The sequence below is a fragment of the Homalodisca vitripennis genome, chromosome 6 (assembly GCF_021130785.1).
Source record: "Homalodisca vitripennis isolate AUS2020 chromosome 6, UT_GWSS_2.1, whole genome shotgun sequence".
NCBI lineage: Eukaryota > Metazoa > Arthropoda > Insecta > Hemiptera > Cicadellidae > Homalodisca > Homalodisca vitripennis.
The window spans coordinates 32,689,644-32,713,164 of record NC_060212.1 but is presented as its reverse complement, the minus strand read 5'-3'; the positions used below and the strand labels follow the sequence as shown (position 1 = coordinate 32,713,164).

Genomic DNA, 23,521 nt, shown 5'->3' with positions numbered 1-23,521 from the left:
CACCACACAACAACATTTAGCAAAAAAACCTTCATACATTGGCCGCAAAATCATCAACTCATTGCCACAAAACCTTAAGGACAAGAGAGGAAACCAGTTAAAAAATGAACTTCAGAACTGGCTAGTGGAGCGACCCTTATACTCGACCAAGGAGTTTTTTTGACCTTTTATAAGATGACAAAACATTGCACAAAATTAATAAACAAATAGATACATAAAATTGTAAAGCAAGATTATCACATGTTGACGCCATTGTATTTCTTAAAGAAATTGCAAATAAAGAATATTGTCTATTGTCTATTGTCTATGAAGTGTTTCTCTTTTGGCATCTCTTTCTTAATTGACTGCTGCTCTTACCTTTGCCAGTAGTAGGGAACTCCCACTATGACAAAACAGGCTCCAGTTGAAACTCTTCTAATGGAGCTAGCTATACTCTCAGGGCCATTGTCCAATACACCTTGTCCAGCTATTTTCTCACTTTCTTTGATTTTAGTGCAAAAATCCACAGCCGTACTCCATAAAGCAGTATTGAGGACACTGCTAAAGCCAGCAGATGCTGTATACTGATCAAGACATTAATTACATTTGCCATCATCCTTGAGATTCCAGCAACCACTCTCCTTGCTTTTGTTCTCACCTCCACAACATGTGCCTGAAAGATACCTTTAAAATTGGGATCTACTTGCAAGACACCAGTCATGGAAATCAAGGAGATGGGTAACAGTCTTCTTCATCCTGACATGACAACAGCTTCCGTTATTTTCTGGGGTTAGCTCCAATTTGTTTTCGTTCTGCAAGCTCTCCCTTTCCCTCGTCAGGGATGGTTGGCCAGTTTGGTACACCATTTTGTTTCAATATGGCAACTATTCAAACTAAGAAAAACACACAACTCTATTAATAAACAACCTACAGAAAAAACAAGAAATGTTCTGGAATGCTTATAATTCCAAAATATTGTGTAATAAAACATTAAGTTGTAACTCAAACAGTTCTCAAGATATCGATTATATGTAAGCCTCTTAAGAATTTTGAAAGCAATGTTGTAACAAATTCAAGCTCGGCACAGAAATTGATCTTATAAATATCTTAACTAATTTTGTTGCCCTGCTAAAAATAAAAAGTGATCTGGAATGCTTGTAACATTTCATAAACTTTTTATTGCAAACTATTTTTGAGATATTGAGCACATGTACAATAAATTAATAATATTTCAGTTGTCAAAGTATCTACCTACTTCTTCACACTGAGCCAGAAGGATTATTTAAAGAAAATTCTACAAAGGATTTTCTATACTTTTTTAGGTGTTTATGAGGTTGTAATGGAATGGACTGAATAAAAAAGAAGAAACAAATCACATTGTATATGTTTAATATAAATAAATAATAAATATATAATGTACAAGACAGATAAAAACAAAAAAAGGATATAAAATACACTTCATGAGAAGAAAGACCTTTTCAACATTTATCAGCAGTTGGGCCTTGTTTGTGTGCCAAATATAAAAACCCTATTGAAGAAAGCGCACTGACTAGAAATATGACGTCAAACCATCTGTGGTAGAAGTTGAACTGTAAGTCGCCCAACACTTGGGTTATAATTATTCTGTACTCCGGAGGCATATTCATTCGCATCAATAGGACTGATGATACAAAGTGCATTCCCTGAAACAAAATAATTTGTAAGTTTCACAACTATTTTTTGTTTTTTTATTCTACTCAAGCTATCCGCTTAGAAATTTGAAATGTGAATTTTTTTACTCTCCCAACCCTTTTTTTTGTTAAAGAGCCAAAAATAATACAAATATATTTTTTACTTGAAAATACGTTTTTATTTTATCTTTGACAAATTTTTCAAAATACAGATCATCTGTATTTGCCATTATTGTCACTAATTATAACACACAAAACAGAATTAAAAACTAAAATAATAACAAATCAGAACTAAAATAATAGCCTAGCAGTCATAAACTACCAGACATGAATATCATAAGTAACAGCTGACTGAAATACATGATGCATCTGTAGGCATAAAAAGCATAGAGCAACTACAGGTGAGTTGGTTGTCTATTTGTTTTGTTCTGAAAACGGATTGATATTCTGTCACTGACCTTGAATCAAATGTTTTTGACTTCTAAACATTCTCAAGGCATGTTAAGGATCAAAGGCATGTATGTATTTAACACTAATTTACAGATAAAAGTTAAGAATTTTGGAATCACAAATTCAGTACTTTACAATTCTTTCAAAACTTAGATCTTTCTTAAATAAGACAGTTGCAAAATTGATTGTACAGTAATGAACAATGACAAAAATTACATGTACATAATATTTGCTTGCAGAATTCGAGATTATTATTTATGGACATTTCACTGTACTTACCATTATTTGTGCAAGAATCAAGACAATGATGTTTGATGATTTACTGCTCGAAATGGCGTAGAAAAACTGGAATCAAATACATTCTTATTAGTTCAGATTTTGAAAATTACTAGGACAATGCCTAATAAATATAAAAATTATACAAATGCAAAGGGTGATTATTGTGATAAATTCAGTGATCAGTGATTGTAATTCACAATTTAAAGAGATTAAATGGGCTTAAACTAAAAAAACTGGTGTTGTACAGCCATACAGACAATGGTACAGTTTCAAGTGACATTAACACATTATTCCAATAGCAAACAAAACATAACTTTCATATATCTTTATAATTAACACCTTCATGGTTTTTTGATGTAATGATTGCGTAAAATTGTACTACTGACGTAAATAATTAATAAATAAGAATTTTATTGTCATTAAGCTATACATTCAAGCAATAGACAAAGTAAAATCTGCTAAATTAAATTATATTAATAACTTAGGACAAAGTCAGCATACAATAAAATCCAGAAAATCTAAAAAAAACTCAAAAAGACAGATAAGATAATTTAGACCAACTGTGGTAACTATAGTAAAAGGTCAATTTATAACTTAATCTAACATAACAAACATCTTATAAAATATCACATTAACAGTTCTTTGGATTCAAAGAATTCCTGAATAGAATAAAATGGTAAACTAACCAAAAACCCATACAACTTATTCTTGAACAAAACCATTTCTGAAGGGAGTTTTTTAAACGTTTTCACACCTGGTACACCCTGTAACTTTTTAATATTTTGACAGTGTACAAAAAGCCAAAATCAATAGGTTTATTATTCCTTGTATTATAATCGTAGATGTCCTGGCATAATTGATGGGTGGATAAATTACTTTTTGTAAATATTAGTACGTAAAAAATATAAAGATTTATGACAGTTAAAAATTTTAATTTTTTAAAAAGATGTTTGCAATTATTCAATTTGTGAAAATCTGTGATTACTCTAACAACCTTTTTTTGAAGTAGCAATATCCTAGTTATTTGGTACATTTTTACTCTAGAGTAAAAATATAACTCGAGACAATCTAACTGAAATGTATGCAACATGAGGTTCCCACAAAAGTTTTTGATCAGATATAGACACCCAAAAATTACTTGGTCCACACTAACTTGTTAAATCTCTGAAGCTAAAATATATTTCTTGGGTTTTACTTTCATTCATTAAGAACCCATGTGCCCTAAACCAAGTTGATACCATAGACAGAATTGTGTATTAAATTTGAAATTTTGAAAATCAAAACTACTACTAAAAAAAGTTGTGTCGTTTGCATAAAGTATTGTGTGACTGCTTAAAACTAATGGTAGATCATTAACCATCAAAGTAAATAACAATGGCCCCAATACAGAACCATGCAGTACTCCATGTTTGATATGGTATCTTGTGAACTTTAATCAAAATAAATCAGATTTGGAGAAATTGCTCTAAAATCTCCATGATTAGTCTTGTTTGTAAAAAAACCTATGTTATGTTTTCACTACCAAGATTATTTCAAAGAAATTTAGAGAGAGTCACAAAAATACCTTGGTAAGAGTCAGGAGCAAACCCCTGATGGACGTTACGACGATACAACCGACCAAGAAGAACGAAATGTGTTGTGACCAGAAGGCAACATCTATGTTGATTCCGATCCAATGAACTGCAATTTCCATCCCCCTCGTCACTGGATCCTTCTTGCCGACTCTGTCGAACACTATGTTTACTGTGGACTGGAAACAAGAAAGATTTCAAGAATAAACATTTCCATATACTATCTTTAAGTTTATGTTGAGACATGTTTAATAAGTATTTTTTGTGAATACACAATTAAAATGAACGTAAGCTTTAAGTATGCAAATAATTCAAGAATTACAGGTGCTGCTTGTTCCAAGGTAGTAGTAAAATTGACATTTTAAGGTATTCTAAATAGATTACCTTAATTATCACAGAGTATTCATTACACAGGTCCGAAAATTCTGCTTTCATTAGACAACGGAATTGTTTTCAACTTTGGTATAACTATTCCAAAAACATTTGTCGTAGAAATGTGTCAAAACCTATATTAGAAGTGTTATTAACCGAGGTAAATGGGATTAGCACCAATATTCCTACAGAAATATCGTATAGTAAGGAGATTGCAATAAAATATCTCAATTTTAAAAAGAAAAAATTTTTTTGATAAAATGGGCTTATCTATACAATATTTAATTTACTACGTTGTTTAGTTCTAACTCCGTACTGTTATTGCTGAAAACAAAGATGATCTGTACAGGCCGGCAAACAGCGTAGATTTGCCCATACATAAAAAACAGACCTGGTGTCATCAGCAAAATTTTTGTACGCTTTCCAAAAGGTTTTTTTTTTAATTGCCTCAGTTAACCCGGTGGCCTACATAATCGGATCTCGGATAATCGGACTTCTACTGTAGATAATGTTTTTAATATAAAATATAATTGGGGAAAGTATAAACCGTACAATAGGCAAACAAAAATTGGTACTTGAAATAAAAATAATTCCTACTGCTCAAGAAGAACAAACACATAATTTGTTATCACATACACCAGGTGATATAGCTGAAGTAATTTAAAAATCAAAAACTTTTCAAAAGTTTAATTTTAAACCATCTGAAAAAGTTTAATCATATGGTGTAATGACTAAGAATAGATATACATGTAAATGTATCTTTGGCTATAAGTGTTGCTCTTGAAGAAAGTTTACAATGAAACACTATTGCGTTTGAATAAACTAAAATTACATCATTTACTATGTACAATATTTTTTTTAGTTTTTCATAAAGAAAAACTGGTCATCTACATGGATGATAGATAAAGTTTCTTCAATGCCATTTTTCACAATATGGTGCTATTCAATATGTTCCTTCAGATATTGAATAGCTCCGTCAATATGCCTTATGCAGTGTCATGGCACAATTACTTTTGCACTTGATCCTTCTCTTCCTCCACATAATTTCTCTTCAAAATGACAATGACTGGATGAATTAACATAATAGACGTGCTTTAAAAATATCCTGACTGCACTGTTAGTCATGTTTTCTCAAGCCTATTTGTATGTTTTTACGGTTACTATTCATTTACTGTTTCATTATTTTTGATAATTTTTAACAAATGTATTAAACTACTTTAATATTGTAGGTTTTAAAACTTTTTTCAGTGTATTTTTTATGCAAAATGGTTTATTATGGATGCCACGAATAATTCACAAAGCTGTCTGCAGTCTCTGTATATTCTAGAGTACTTTATCTTCTTTCTTCTGGTAGTCTTCCCATCACTCGCTCTTTTCTTTGCAACCCACTGCTTCATCTCATTATTTTGGGCCTTGTCTTATCTTTTGTTCTTCAATTTATTTAGTCTATATTTGCCTCTTCCACTTAAGTGTACTTCTTAGCGTCTTGTTCTTCTTCATTTTCTAAAGATGCCTAATAATTTTATTGAATCTTATTTTGTATTGACTCTTCGTTTAGTCTAATTCTCAGTTTCTCATTTTTAGTTGTATTTATTCGTCACCTCTATTCCGTTCCTTATTAAATTCATTTCACTTGTGAGGGAACCAGGATTTTTCTGGACATTTGCCATCGTTCAGTGAAACAATAAATAAGTAACTCTACGTTTCGAGATCTGCAATCTGATCTCTTCTTCAGGCAATAAAGATCTTTCCTCTTCAAGAAGTACTGCGTCGGAAAACTGCCAACCCTTGCAGCTGGGCAAGCACCCAGGTCGGACTACAGCGGACAATAAATCCTTAAATTTTAAAATTTTTTCATTTAAACATTTCGATCCATTAGAAATATAAGTTAGATTTGTTAGATTTATTTTTAAGTAGTTTGAATTGTCATATTGTAACACTAAGTGAGCACTGGCTTTATACTGAGGAAGCCTCCATGTATGTTCCATATGGTTTTAAGATAGGAAATATTAGTTGTAGGAAAATGTCACTAGGAGGAGGAAGTGTTATATTTGTCAAGCAGGATGTTGATTTCAAGATTATTGATGTGGATAGTTTTTGTATCGAAAGAACCTTTGAAGCGACAGCAGTGATTCTGTCTAGGGAAAACCTTGCCATAGTTACAGCTTACAGACCACCAGATTCTAATATAGACATTTTTTCTTAATTCTTTGGATACACTTTTAACTTTTCTGTACAAAAAATATAAAAAATTCAAAAATTGTTTTAACAGCAGATTTTAACATAAATATTGTAAAAGGAATCATATGAAAACAAATTCATTTTTAAATGTTTTAAGATCTCGTAACCTGTACTGTCTGAATCAAGAAGCAACTAGAGGTAAAGCATGTATAGACAATATTGCCACAAATGTATCTAGAGAACATGTTGACTGTATAGTTGTAGAACCTCACTTATCGGATCACGCAGGGATTTTGGCAAAGTTTGGTTGTTTTAACCCAAAATTAAATGATAATAAGGAAGTAAAATATGTTAGAAACCTTTCATATAATGCCACATTAAATCTTAGGGAAAATTTAAAAAGCTGTAGGGACTGGTCACATATTGGCAATTTTTCAGAAGTTGATCAAGCCTGTGATTACTTTATTGCTAATGTGACAAACTCTCTCAATGAGTTTTGTAAAGTGAAGCAGATTAAAACTAACGCTTTGAAAACCCCACACCATAAATGGTTTACATCAGAGTTAAGAAAATTTTAGAGAGTTTGTGGTTGGCCTTTATGATAGGTTCAAAAGTAGCAAGGGTACACTTAATGAAAATTACCATAAGAAGGAATATTTAGGAGCTTTAAAAGAGTACAGGTCCAAAATTAAGCAAGAAAAAATAAAGTCAAATGAAAACTATATACAAAATGCCACAAATAAATGTAAAGCAAAGCCTGGAATGTAATAAAAGCAGAAACTAACTCTGGCAATAACAATAAGTATGATCAGGCAGCAGGCATTCAATGTGATACATTTAATGACTATTTTGTTTAATTTAGTAAGTAACCTAGACATAGGTAGTGGTTTAAACACTGGTGTATTGGAAAACAATGCAATAGAACTTACAAATAATTACGTCTTGAATTCTAATAGGGCAATAGAGAACTTTAGTTGGAAAAAAAATTGTAGATAGTGACATTTTAAAATTGGTATCAAACTTGAGCTCATCAAGGAGCGAGGACTATTACGGGATATCTAACAAAGTGGTAAAGGACATCATAGACATAATTTTAAGACCTCTCACCTTTATTTTTAATATGATTCTGGAACAAGGTAAATATCCAAAAGCTTTTAAGATAAGTAAAGTTACACCCATTTATAAAAAAGGAGATAAACTTAATCCATCAAGTTATCGCCCAATTTCCTTGATACTAATATTTAGTAAAATTTTAGAAGGGTGTGTATAAAAATGCAACTAAATCTTTTCTTTGTACAAAATAATTTGTTCTGCGATCAACAATTTGGATTCATCTTCTGGACGTAGTACTTGTAAAAAGCTGTAGGAAAAGAGTAGTGGAAAAAATTCTTTTAAATTTTGAAAGTAAGTTTCTGACGTCTGCAACACTGATAGATTTATCAAAGGCCTTTGACTGTATTTCTCATGAATTAATAGTGAAAAAATTGTTTTGTTATGGTATTAAGGAATAATGAACTAAATCTTTTCAAATCATTCCTTAGTTATAGAGAGCAGATGGTTGTACAAGGGCAAGGACAAATCTAATTTTAGAGAAATAAAAGTGGGTGTCCCGCAAGGTTCAGTGTTAGGACCTTTACTCTTCGTTATTGCCATCAATGACTTAGCTTTTAACCACCGTGTACAACAATATTGTACGCTGACGATACCACTCTCTTAAATTTTGATCAAAGTCTTGATGAACTTGTTAAGTTAGAAAAACCAGGCAGTTAAAGGGCATTAGATTGGTTTGAGGCTAATAAACTTATGGGTAAACAACAGCAAAACTGAAAAAATAATTTTCTCTTTTGAATCACACAATATATAAAGACATTAAGCCTGTAAAGCTTTTGGGAATGTATCTAGATAGTAGGTTAAGCTGGGATTATCACATTGAAGAACTGTGTAAAAAACTGGCAAGGGTAACCTATCTTTTGAGAAGGTTTAAAAAAACTGTATATCAAGAAATATGCTAATTATGGCCTACTATGCATTTTTTCAATCTCATTTGCGTTATGGCATAACCCTATGGGGTAACTCTTGTAATTCCGAAAAAGTTTTTGTATGGCCAAAAAAAAAGCCCTTAGGATAATAAAAAATGTTCAAAACCTAGGGCGTCGTGTGTAGAAATTTTTAAAGAACTAGAAGTAATGACCCTTTATAATTTATATATATATTGCTGTTTAATTAGTGTTAAAGAGAGTCTGTGAGTTGTTTAAAGTACGGCAGCAGGAAGTACATAGATATCCAACTAGATCAAATTATTTTTTAGAATTGCCTCAAATAAAATTAGAGAAAACCAATAGAAGTCACATTAAAATGAAACTTAAATTTTTTAACAAATTACCTGAAAAAGGCCATGGACTGTACCCCTGCAAAGTTTTAAAAAAATAACAGAAAGGTGGTTTTTAACAAAATATTTTTTATTCAGTGAATGATTTTTTGAACTGTGATATTAGTAGCCTAAGATTTTAAATTATTTATTCATTTATTTATGTACGATATTTTTAACTGTGTGTAGATTCAATTTTTAAACCTTACATTAACTTTAGTAAAATAATTTATGTACTTAGTTTAGATTATTTATTGACTGTCATATTTATTCAATTGACTTACATGAAAAATATGTGCCTAATATGTTTTTTTTAAGATTTATATGCTATGATCATTGTAGATAATTAGCTATGACTTTGTCAATTGCATTTCTATGGATTGCCTAAACGACAATAAAAACCTTGAATCTTGAATCTTGAATCTTGAAATAACTAACCTAACACATAATTACAAACTAGGTTAAAATAAACAAATCATACCAGAGCTTTGTGACACGAGTAAGTCAGGAAACACAACCACCATGTTGTGTGTCAACTTCACTAACTCTAAAACATGCACTTAATAAAATCTAAACACAACACTAATAATTAAAACTGAACTACAGAATACAGGTCACAATAGGTCTGCATTCACCGACCCACCACCTACGAAATCTACAGTTGTGTTACTGATTTTTTGTATCACTGAACGATGACAAATGTCCAGAAAAATCCTGTTTCCTTCACAATCCTTCCATTGTCAAAAACAAACTTCAAATCATTTCACTTCTCCATGCTTTTCATCAGCATTCATACCCTGGTCTCAATTTCATATTTTTTATACTCAAGATGTACTGTGGGTATTAAAAATTATCACAGCTGTTCATAAACCTTTTCTAACCTCAATTCATGAAAAACACGACACCAAAACTGTAAACTCACGATAAATATCTTCCACATGCAGTAGAGAGAGAAGAAGTAGCCGAGGCAGTTGAAGTACTTGCCGCGCCACGTGCACGCCCAGTCCAGCCTCTCACGCATGTTCTGCATGTCGTGAGCCTCCAGGAACAGCTGTCTGCTGAGCTCCTCCAGGCCCAACACCTCCTGGCGCAGCTGCCACACATCTGTCACACGATTCACAACTATTTACACACTTACAGTGTATTGTAAACACTCTGGATTAGTAGCGTATTTTATAGGAAGATTATAATAATAAATCTAAATCGAACAAGCTTGCGATGTAGCAAATTTTGACACGTGTATTTTTTCCACTATTTTGTATATAATTGGAATGATTGAACTCAATTAGATGCCTTGTGTTTTTGTATCCTGTAATGCATTGCGTCACTTACCAGTTATAACATATTTTTATATGACAAAATAGCTTTACTTTCAATTTTAAGAAACTAGTTGAATTTTTACACCGACTGGAAAATGTAGCATTCAATTTTTGTAATAACTCTCCAGTGAAACTTTAGTCACTTCACATAACGTAGCTATGCGTTGATTCAATGTGAATGTTGAGTTTAGTTCCAGTTTACCTTCCTCTTAGTGAAGCGTCTGGAATCTGACAATTGTGCACCCGATGAGACTATGAGAATACCTTTTCACCTAGATTACACTATATTTTGTAGTCTACATGTCCCTGATGTTGAAATGATGTAGAGTTCATTTTGAGCCTCTTTTCACCGACTTTTTTTTTATCTCTTAAGACAAACATGACTCCATATTCCAAGAGTCAAGTCTGTGACAGCATCAGATTCCACACGCTGCACTAAGAGGAAGGCGAACTGAAGCTTAACTCAAAATTCACTTGTTTCTAAACTGCATCTTGTTATGCTAACTTAATACATAGACTGGGACAGACGCGCTTATGCACCATACACTGTTACATGGAATCAGAACCACTGAGTATAGAGCCACAGTAAAGGTATTAATAGGCTAGAGTATCAAACAGTTTCCTTATTAGTAATGTTATACTACGTCTATGAACCTGGGACGACTAAAAGATAGGGTATCAGGACCTCCTAATATAATAATGACTGACTCACTAAAACACCTGGGAATGATTCTGGATAGCTGTCTTTCATGGACTCTGCATGTTGACTACTTGTGCCAAAAACTAAGCACGGCAACATTTGTTCTGAAAAGGGTAAAGGCCACCAGTACAGATGAAGCTATGACCACCGCTTACCATGCTCTGTTTGAGAGTCACCTACGATATGGTGTGGTACTGTGGGGCAGTACACCTAGTACAAATATTCAAAAAGTTCTTGTCCTGCAAAAGCGTGCCCTAAGGACTATGGTGGGTCTATTGCCACATGAAAGCTGCAGACAGGCGTTCAAGGATCGCTGAATCCTGACAGTACCAGCTATCTATATTCTGGAGGTAATTCTTCACGCCACAAAGAAAAACTTGAAGAAGCTTGGAGACTTTCGAGGGCATGCAACTAGAAACGCACAGGATTACATCCTCCCACTACACAGGATGGAACTCTTTACGAAGAAACCATCATATGCCGGCGCAAAACTCTTCAACTTGCTTCATTTTGAAATCAAGAGAGGAGACAACAACACTCTGAAAAGAAGACTGCGAAACTGGCTGCTTGAAGAAACCATCTATACCCTCAATGAATATATTGACCGCTGCAGGAACTACAGGACCACCTAGGAAGAACTGCACACAATTAATAAATAAACCAATTTTTGACTTATTGTTAAATCCTTTAACTTTATTTGTAAACAAGATTGTAAATTCTGTGACTCTATTACATTTCTTGAAGAAATTGTTAATAAAGATTTTTGACTTGACTTGACTTATTTCACATTTTTTTCAAGCTACATCTTTAATTAAAGTTGCATAGTGCTTAATTTAACATCATGTGATGTAACATCTTTAGTTTACATACTCTTTGCCACATCTGTAGCTTGCTCTATTTTTCATCTTCCTTTGTAATTTTCACAGCTGAATATTTGCTTGTTCAAGTATTGCATCACAACTGAAATACTAATTTATTAATTTTAAAATTCTCAATTTTAATTTCAAATAATTGATATTTGACTTTAAATTAGTATTACCTATAAAATCTTGTTGTCACTAAATAACTTCATACTATTTTCAGGACATAAAACTCTACATTTCTTAATAAAGAATACTTTCGGTGTTGTTGGAGCCTGCCACGTTTTTCAGCATGTCCCAGATGCCTCTGGAGCCAACTGCCGCCTTATTCTGCCCCGTGTCCGCCACCCCTCGCTTGGCCAGAGCTATCCGCTTCTTCTTCACTAGGATCATGTCCATAGTCTGCATCAGGCGTTTCTCCGTGGCCTGGATATCCGCTGGAGCTACCGGCCTGGACACAGTTTGGTTATGTAACAGGAGCAGGTTTTCTTGCAAAAACAATTAGATAATTGGTTGGTGTGCTATGATAGGGTGGCTGTTCTACTAGAAGCTATCAACATTATCTGATTCCTTTCATCAAATCAAGACCTCATATAACTCCTCCATGTTATGAATTGAAGAAGTTTTCTGAAATTGTATAGAATTCCTAAGGTGATTCAAATTATTAAAAAGAGTGTAAAATCATTTAATAATTATCTTTAGTTGCTGAAATATTTACTTTGGAAACTGGTAAAATACTTTTTTTTAATAATGACCTTTTCTTGTAAAAATAAGATTTAAATCAGGGCAACGTACTTATGGTGAATTGTTTACATTTAAAAAAACTAACTTAAAAATAAAATCAATTTAGTTTATATTTATAGTATCATTAAAGATTTTGAGACAAGGAATTATTTATCTTCTTGCAGTATTTAGTAAGCTTTAATCTTATGGATTTGACAGATTAATTTATAAATTTGTCTTCTTATCGCTGCTAAACACAATAATCAATCTTTAATAGAAAAACACTCAATCCTACAAGATTCCATACAGAGGATGTTTTCATTCATACTTTATAAAATAATTTTCCACTCCATCCCAACATTCCAAACATTTCTTTCTACTCTTTTTTTGTGACAGTATTATAATTTTTATCAGTTCAAAGCATGGTTGTATCTAGATACCATCAATTTCAATAGTTAGGTTAAACTGATGTTTGACTTATCATTTGCATTGATTTTTTCAAATCTATTAATCTTACTATTACTGTCCATTACTTTAATAAATTATACATGCTAATTGAATCAACTAAACGAATTTGTAGATCTTGAAATATCATCATTATTACGCCAAAATGTATTAATATACTTATGAACATTGACAGAACAGGTCAATTTATTCAATAAATCCATTAACATAAGAATGAGAAAATTTCTCACTTTTAAATCCTAGGTAAATTTAATGTCCATAGGATTTAAAACAATAAAAAATTAGCTATCTGTCTAGAATTAATGAAAAAAATTACAAGTTAGAACTAATGCAGTCAATGCTGTAATGAACTAACTTGAAATTCAAATTAATAAAACAGCAACAACTGATTCATACAACAAATTTATCAGCTTGTACGTTGACCCCAACATCAATATTTCAGTTACATGTAAAATCATTGTCATTTGTCACAAGCAATGAGAACATAATTCGTTTTCTTTGCTAGTTACAAAATTTATGACATAAGGAAACAAGAACACAAATGAAGACATCTATAGATTAGACATTATAGATGCCTCAGATAAAAATTACCTCATGAAGTAAGCCATAGATGTGTACGGATAGTTAACTGCTCCGAATCCGGAGAGTAATGCCATGACAGTGACCCCGATGACTCCGATCCGGCTGATCCCTTGTTCTATTGACAGGATTCCGTGTTTAGGACTCAAGATGGGAAACGGGTCTCCCAGTTTCCAGAATATGTAAATGTAAACGCACCATATTATCACAGTGAGTGGTCGGACCAGCTTTTGTCGCACTGTAAAAAGCAGTTTGGTATTAGTACAAAGTATCAACAAATAGATTTGCGCTAGTATGCATTACTTCTCCTATCAAGTCTAGAGAATTTACGGGAAATTGGGTTGGAGAAAAATGTTGGCTACATCAATGTGTTCAAAATTTCTTCCTCAATCACAGCATCTGCTTCAAACATCTGTTAATTAATCTCTAATCTGGAGAAATACATACATTGCAAAAATTTTAGTGGCATTTCTATAATATCAAACAACTAGTTTTGACTAGTTGATAGTATTTTTTTAATTTTATTATAGAGTTGTGATTGAATCAAGTGACATCAAACTTTTCAGTATGGAATTTGCCATCAAATTGTATATAACAGTAAAAGTTCAAAGTAAAAAATCTTTATTACATGAACATTAAGTACAGTAATTTTGTCAAGTTCTACAATAGAAAATAATGTAAGATATACATATAGAGAGAGTTTATACATCTTCCTTGAACTCTTCTATGTTGTAAATTGTCTTCTTAAGATTTTTATCGGTTCCTTTAGTTCATTTCCAGTTAGACTTTGTAAGTTCTCTGGTAGTAGATTTCTAAATTTTCTTCTTGCATAGGATGGCTTTTTCTCAAAGTAACTATAAATAATAACAAAGTTTCAATATAATTATAATAACCATACTGAACATTTCTAAAAATGTTTGAATGTGAATATGTGGTTTTTTAGTAAAATCGCAAAATGTTACTATTAGAAAAAGAAATAGTTTGTGGAAAGTAGGACTTTTTATGTTTTGCATTAAAAAAACCTTTTGTATATTTTGAAAAAATTATATTTTTTATAGAGCTTTACTTTGGAATTTGTTTTGTTCACTTTTCTTTTTTTCAATTGTAATACAAAAAGAATCCTAAAGTTAAATACAAAAATAGATCCAACTGTATATAAATGATCCTTGCAATGTACTGAAAAAGAAAATATACAACAGTATACACTTTACTTAATTATAATAAACATTCAACATGTAGGTTGATGATGTGCATAACTAGCAAAATAACCTGACATTACATGAATTTTAACAGCCAGATCCAGGGTTTAAGCTATAAAGATAAAGCGGTTTGTTTACAATTGTACGATTTTTGACATTAACTAATGGAATAGTTCACTCTAAGAAACTTAATAACACTGTTTGTTAATAAGAGCTTAAAAATACATCAATGGCAATATTTCATACTTAATAGGAAGAAACATATATAACATTTGATAATAAATCAAAATTGGACGTAAAGTACTGTATGTTTAATTGTTAACAATATATAGTACGGAAACCAATAACAAACTTACCAAATGTAACGTTAGTCATGATGAAGTAGCCTATGTAAAATGGTAAAATCACAATCACCATGAAGAGGATCAAGTAAAGAGCGAGATTCCAGTGGAAATATCTGGAACTAATAAACACAATCAATCAATTTAACGGCAATCAATAATATGGGCTGGATATATTTTATAAAACAACAGACTCCAGTAGTGGCACAGAAACTTACCTGGAGTCCAAGTAGCCAACAATTTCAAAAATGATGAGCTCGAATAATGTACAGGATAATGATAATGTCACAGAAAATATTAGCTGTACCAAACGGTGATGGACTTCATAATCTCTGAACAGCTTTTGGACGAAAAATACCCATCCCGCCAAGGAAAAAGAACACCTGCACAAATACAGTACAACTAAAATTAGCAATATTTTTAAGGTAACTAAAAGGCTGCGCTTATTTAGACACTCAAATTAAAATAATTATTTATTTCCTTGTGCAAAGAAAATAAAAAAAAGACCCTTTATTCTCTTTCCCTACAACGCAGTTTATGTGTGGGAAAATTTTGTTCATGATATACCAATGCATCAGTATAGAAAACAGAACGAAATTATTAAATTTAAATACTCTAAGAAAAATTAAATATATAGTACAGCAAAAAACCAAAACAATGAAAAACTAAGTGATACAATAAATTCATAAATTATTATACAAGATTATTATACAACAGATCACACTGTTGACGTGACAACGTCTTAAATTAGGTTGCGGCTCGGAGTCACTCATGAAAAAGTGTAACGCCCGGTAACGTTACGATGCCCGTCCAGTGGGTCCGCCGCACGGGATCTGCACGGGATAAAACAGATAACTGTGGGTCCGCCGCACGGGATAAAGCAGATAACTATGTTTATTCGTGAAAATGTGGAGTGCTTAGATTCGTCATTTACAACAACTACAACAATAAAGGTAAATAATTGTACACTGATATTTCATTATCGTAAACTATGATTGATTGATTAATTGTTAGATTGACACAAAAGTTGAGAAACTGAGTTTATAGGTTATGTCATACTATTGACAAATGTTGATAGTGTTAAGTAAATTATTAATTTAAATCACTCTGCAATCAATCGTAATTCAGTCGATTGAGAAGAAACAGCGCGTATTGCTAGTCAAACATTAAAAATAACAAATTATAACCTCTAACCTGTCATAACAGTGCGACCAAAACAAACGAACTAAACCGACCAATCACCACGCGCGGAGTTAGAATTTAACTGTGTTTAGCAAGAATTTCAAATTCCAATTTTAGTAAATGTTTTATTCAACTTTACCATTTACAATAACAAATTTTAATTAATTTCAAATTATGTACAATGTTTTAGTAAACAAAATATATTTCTATAGTTAAAATTTTGTGCAATTCTTATTTTCATTCAATTCCTTGTTCCTATTGTGCAATTTAATAATATTCATATCAATAAATATTCTACCGAGAAAAAGACGTTGTCACGTAAAATCTTCGCCCGTAAAACCGACTTTACAGGCAACCATAATTTTTTTTTTTATCAAACATTGAGTGTTACGGATTAGAAATAACAATTAAAGTTTTTTTATTACCAATACAGCTGGGTTCACTTATTATGCTAATGGACCATGTTTTACGTCCTAGCTACGCACAATCAAAGGTACCATATAATTACTGTTAATGTTACTTTACATTTTAAAATGCTGTGTGAGACTGTCATTCTCAGAAGAATTAGAACAATAATAGATAACCAAAGTTTAGCAACCTAAATTCATGAGGGAAAGCAAACAAAGAGCTGACCAGTGGGATACCTCAAATTAAAATTTGAGGGAATTTTGACTCTTGAACAATGAGGGAAAAGGGAGAAATAGGTTAGTGTTGAAAGAAAAGTCTTTATAGATGTAATCACAAAAGTTTAAAATAATAGTTCATGCCAGATATTGCAAAAGCGTGTGATCAACTCTAGCTGCAGATGAGGAGGGTGTGATCAGTGATGGTCACCTGATAACTTATCAAGTCAGGAGTTCATGATCAACAAGTAAAAAGCCATCTTAAGTTACAGTGATCCACAGTTTAGTGGCCGTCTACCACTAATCAATGTTCAAGATATGAACCACGGGAAATCTGGTGATGAACTGGTAAATACCAAACAAGATATTGAATATTAATTGGCTCTTTTAGCACAGTTAAATGCTGGTAAATCTTGAAGAAACTATTACTTTACAGCGTGATGATTTGAAATGATTTGATCTGATTTGAATGATTTACTGATTAACCTAATAGTATACAACACTGTATATAATGCCTTATAACAGTAAGGCTCATTTGGATATAAAACACACTATATTGAACTATATTCTTTTATAAGTTTGAGTTAACACTTCCATTATGTAAATAATTTTCACTGTTAATTTGAAGATTAAAAGAATGGATTCTACATGATTGATCAAATTTAAAATTTTTTAGAATTCGGATTGATCTCTATTGATTTTTAGAATGGCCAAAATAAATAGTTTTTGCTGTTCTTAAATCCATCAAATTTGGAATTTTACTAATTGCATGACATGCTCAATTTAGGTTTTCGTTCAAGTGCCTGCTATGTTTTAACATCTTAGATTGTCATCCAAAGTAACACCAAAAAGTTCATGTGGAAGTTAGTTTATTTTGGTAAAAAGTTATTTCAAGTTGTTCTCTAAAGTTTCTACTAAAGTGAAAATTAATTATAGATGTTTAAGAATATTTAAGGAAAATTTTTTTTAGCTTTAGCCAATTAAAAATCAAATGAATATTTTCACGTAATTTTTGAGATAGGTTGTTTTTTTTATCACATTTAACTAAACTTGTAGTGTCACCAGCAACAAGAATTAATTTGTCACGTAAATTGAGCCGCTTGGGTGAGTAATTTATAAAATGTATACCTTAAGAGAGTGGTTGTTATAGTGACTGGTTAGTAATTTGACAAAGATAGGTTCGTGTTACAAGTGTATTGAGGAGCTTGAATCATAGTATACAAAGTTAAAGGAAAAATCAAATACAGTAGAGTCCCGTTAATCCGACCTAATTGGGACCGAGCCCTGTTCGGATTATGTGATTGTTCGGATTAGCCAGAATTACAGAAAAATACGGTTTTTAAACTCGAGAATGGCTCTATTTTGTTGTAGAATTATCAACATTGTTTATTAAAACATGTTTTCTGACTGTTGCATTGTATTTCTTGACAAATAAACGTGTTTGCGAATACTAAGTACATTTACCGTATTTAGTGTGAGAGTTCTATTGCAATGTGCAATGTGAGCGTACTGGATATTGTACGGTTCCACGCGTTCAATAGTTGAACGAAAACTACGCGTCATCCAATAGACTCTCTTCAATGCGACAGAAGACAATAACTGAATTTAGGTCTTTTAAAAATTAATATTGTACTCAATAATAATATCAGTACTGTACGTACAATGTTTGTTTTGATTTCACTTCTTAATACAGTAATTTAACTCATACTTAACCTATAAGTTTCAATTTGGTACTGTATTTAACTTCATTATTTATGTACTGTACCGTACACAATTTATCTTAATAAAATACTGTATGTCTATTTAATTAAAGTTTTCTTTGATTATGTACGAAATGATGCACCCATTTTCATTTTTTTATGTAATTAGTTCCTATAACTGTTCATTATCGTTATAAATAATTCCTCCTGGACCTGTTCGGATTAACCGACGTTCGGATTACACGTGTTCGGATTAGCGGGACTCCACTGTATAATGAATATAACTCAAAAAGTTGTTTCTCCAATACTTGCAAAAATATGTATTTAATTGTGTACAGTTTTGGTGCATGATGCTTGAATGCAGTGTTGAAAGTGTTTTAGCTTCTATACCAATTTTTTCTTTGAAATTTCTCTTGCTGTTTACTACATGTAAAAAATATAGTTTTAAAATATTTTAGAATTTTTTTGTTACATGTAATAATGGTAAATGTCCGAAATTCTGATAATGTTTCAAAATATTAATGTTACATTGGATATAGGGACAAAAATTATTAAATTGTATGCTATATAGGCATTAGTTAAAATAAAACTTCGAAATATGTTCCAATTTTTAAATTTAATGTGAACTAAAAGAGTTGACTTGATTACACTATCCAGAACCTATTGGATAACTCCAATATCTCCAACACAGTTTTTCTTTCATGTGTAGATGTTCCTAACCCAACAGTCACTCAATACTCCTACACCTAACCTTATTGAACAAATCCAATTAAATATGCAAAAAAATACACAGGTTTGGAAAAACTATCAACAGAATTTAATTTTATTGATTAACTGAGCTATTGTTTTATGTGATGAAACAGGTTAGAATATAGTGCAATTTATAATTGTATGAAAATTATATAAGAATGTTTTATATTTACAGAATAATAAAAACATATTTTTTTTTAATTTTGAAAGCAAGTAAATTTTTAGTGAAACAAAGGTTAATCCATCCTAATTTATGCACTTAATAACTTTTTTCCTTAATTTATCTTTATTGTTTTCAATTTTACATATATTTTTGTAAAATGCAACATTTGACTTCTTCTACTTACCAACACAAAGAAACACGTAAAAAGCATAAGGGTTCTGTAAAACTAAAAATTATTGTAATTTGATTGATTGAGCAACTGTTTTTTAGCTATGCACAGTCTTTAATAAAATGTAATTTGAAGCATCTGAAATATATTTCAGATTGATTATTAAATTTCAATAATATTGAAAAATTAATTTCTTTGTAAATTTTAGGGAGAAAGAAATGTAAAAAAAACTAGTTTTATTTATTTTCTCTGTAATAATTTTTGTAGAAAATGTAAGTTTTTATACAAAAAAGTGTTACTTCTATTAATTTATGCTAATTATTTTAAATTCTATGCAGATTCTGTAAAATGTGACATTTAAAAAAGTTTCTAGTTTCTACCCAATAAGCGCAGAACTTGCAGAACAACTTTAATGTACTATTTTAGTTTAGATACCATCCCATAATGGTTCAAGTGGTACCAAAACATCCATCACGAGACAGTAATGAGATCACTACACACATTATTAAATATTTTTTAAATTTTATAGTTATTTTTAATGTTATAGTGAATTTATATACAAATTTTGTTATAGGCTACACTTGACACATTTTAAATAACACTATAATTCCTACATATAGTAAAAACATAATAACTTATCAAATAAAAAATTTAACGTACATAATAAAATTATATAATGTTATAAATAATACAGGAACCATAACTTTCAACACCTCCACTGCGGCTCTATAATGGATAAGACAGACTAGTATCAATCTGATTGTGCACCTTATAATATCTACCGCAGTGAACATTTTGTACAAACTATTAGGACATATTATAGGAAAAATTTCATTTAAATAATAATGAAAACAACAACAAAACAAACATCTTGAACCAAGAAAAATACAGTTAATTATATTTTAATATTTCATTTATTTTGTACAGCTATCTTTTTTTCTTCATATATATGAAGTCAAGGGTAGGGTCCAATAAGCGGACCCGGTTTTTTATATCGAAATTGGCAAACGATATTACTTAATCATAACCATTGATATAATCAATCGATACTGATGAATTATTTTTAACAACTTAAATAATCTATATGAACAGCTGTAAACACTTTCAAATAATACAATTAAGGTAATATTTTTAATTTCACGTAACATTGTGTATTAAAATGGCCGTCAATCTTAGGAAGCTTCACGAAATTGCTTTAAAAGACGATAAAATATGTTTTTATGGCTTCAGGATGTTGGGTTAGTACCTAAGAATCCATTATGTGATATTTGTGGAAAGGTAACAAATGTAACTGTCAGAGGAGCTAACATGGTCGTCTTCAGATGCAAAAAAAGAAGGTAATGGTGGACACAACTTTAGTAAAAACGTTTTCGTTCTGTTTCATTTAGTTAAAGTTATGAGTTTCCCTGATTTTGGTTATGTTCATTTATTATTTGTTATCATTAAATTCACATTTTAATTTAAACATATGATTGTTATTACTTTTATATCGATTGATAGTCTATGATTCGATATGCGAATATTAAGGTATCGATGATTATATTCTTCGATATAAAAAACCGGGTCCGCTTATTGGACCGTACCCGAAGTCAATTTCACAACAAATTATGTTTACCTGAAAATGTGGTTCAATGTTCGGAGAGATAATACAAGTTATTGTTTAAACAAATTAGTATCGGTTTATTACCAATGGAGTAAATATTCAATATCGTTTGTTAACATCGATATTAAAACCGAGTTCACTTGTAGTACTCTACCGAACCTAAATTGTAATAGGCTATGTTTAAGCCAACTTGTAAAATGTTTCCAACGAAAACAGAAAAAAGTACATTTTAAATCATTCATATAATCTATTAAACAAGATTTTTCTAGATATGTGAGGTAATTGATTTTCTTATGATTTATCCTGGAGTTGCCATATGCACAAGGCTGCTGTTAACCTCAAATTCTCACATCAATTTCTAACACTAGGATTAATTTGTAATTATAACCTGAGATATAATGATGATCAGCGTGTCTTCTAAAAAACCCATGATGTATAGAAGTAATTATAATGTACCTTGATATATTACATATAAAAATAAAATAATCTGATCGGAATATAATTTTAATTTAAGGTTAATTTTTAGTTGATCTGTTGCACAGAAAATACATTGCTGGTAAGTACTTATTAGATATCTGCATAAAAATGATAAAAAAATATAATCATCTAAAAAATGTAATAAAAATATTACAGTATAAATTTATAAACAAACGCAAAATAAACAAATCGTGACACACATTCCTAATTTGTAAACAAATAACTTATTCAATCAGCACTCTGCACTGTTTGCAGACAATACTTTGAAAACAAAAAACATATTGACATTAATATCTGTCTACCTAAAGACAGAACTAGGAGAATCAAATATTATGTACTACTCGATAATATGTCTAATAAGTAGTAGTAAGCAAACTGTTGTACCATACTCTGAATACAAAATATATTTTTAGAATCGAACATTGTTATTGCACTTAATGTATTACCGTTTAGATATAATAGAGTAATGTGTTGTACTGTGTTTGTTTTTATGGGAGTAGAGACCATAATATTGGTATTACAAATGCTGACTATAAATCAACTTGTAAAACGTTGTTTGACAGGTAACTTTATCTATGAGGATAATTAATATCTATACTGTTGAAGTAAGTAATAACTTTTGTTAGTATTCTGACATGAAAAGAAATAGCTGTGGACTTTGAATCCTTTATACGGAGAGCAGGTTTTACTTGTTGGACAAAAAGCGATTAATTAATTGTTTAAAACATCTGAAAATGCTCACTTATCACAAAAGACGTATTTCACACATAAAATTGAACGCATTATGCTCCAAAGGAAGAAATTCAGTTCTACACATTAACATGTGTAATCTATCATCAGTCAAGCAAAACTACTAATAGTCTCTGATATTATTGGAATTAGTGCTATGCAGACATGATCATATATTGTATTATTACAGTATTTAACTACTGTAAAATTATGAACTACTGTATATGTAGGAAGTCTCCTACACCGTCGTGTTCTTTACAGCTGGAAGCTCAATAATGTATTAATCAGCTCAATCTCAAAGTAGTAACACCTGTGTTCCGTAAAAAAATCCATCTACTTCATTTATATACTCGTTATAATTACAAAACTGGATGATACTATACTTTTATTTCGTGAGACCTTTCAATAGCAAACCTATCTTCATCAAACACTTCTCAAAAATAAGTGTCTGATGAAATACTAATTTACTTCTGTAAAGTATTATTTTAGAGGATGTTATAATCAAAACACATATTCCAAAAATGAAAAAAATTAAATTAACAGTAAATTGTATTAGAAGTTAACAGGCCAAGTAGTACTATGGAATAGCTACAAGATCATTCATAGTTTATGGACAACATCCCTTGTAAAACAGGCCTTTAAAAAAGGAGGTTGGAATACAAAACTTGCTTGTTCTAGTGCAAAATGTCTATTTTGCTACCAACAACTGTTTTTGACCAGGTCACGTGACCATTCTCAACCAACGCCGCAACATATAAGTTTAGGACAGATTTTGTATTTGTTAATTTTCTCCACCATTCCATTAGAACACTGCTAAGCAATTCATAGGTTTAATTTTCGCAAATATTTCAAATTCAAATCCAACAGTGTTTTAAAATTCAAAAACATGTCGCATACTGAATAAAAAGCAATTAGGTTACTTCAATATGATTTTGCCTCAGGACACGGGTCATTTGGGTCAATAAACCAGGTTCATTATGTAAAAGAAGAACAAAGAATGAGACTACTGTAGTCAGACTTTTCTTAAGACAAATCTTATTCATAGTCCTATCTTTTTGGTTTTGGCTGA

The 23,521-nt window shown here is 31.1% G+C and overlaps 1 protein-coding gene across 1 annotated transcript; it reads right to left on the bottom strand.

Moving 5' to 3' along the window:
* Positions 1-1,351: 1,351 nt before the first annotated feature.
* LOC124364226 (Golgi pH regulator-like) lies at positions 1,352-21,940 on the bottom strand. The gene is given in 10 exon segments (XM_046819548.1): positions 1,352-1,661; positions 2,379-2,444; positions 3,943-4,128; positions 9,793-9,974; positions 12,007-12,200; positions 13,529-13,754; positions 15,072-15,178; positions 15,275-15,420; positions 15,422-15,439; positions 21,635-21,940. Coding segments are annotated over 10 exon segments (1,371 nt in total). The 5' UTR covers positions 21,677-21,940; the 3' UTR covers positions 1,352-1,457.
* Positions 21,941-23,521: the final 1,581 nt, after the last annotated feature.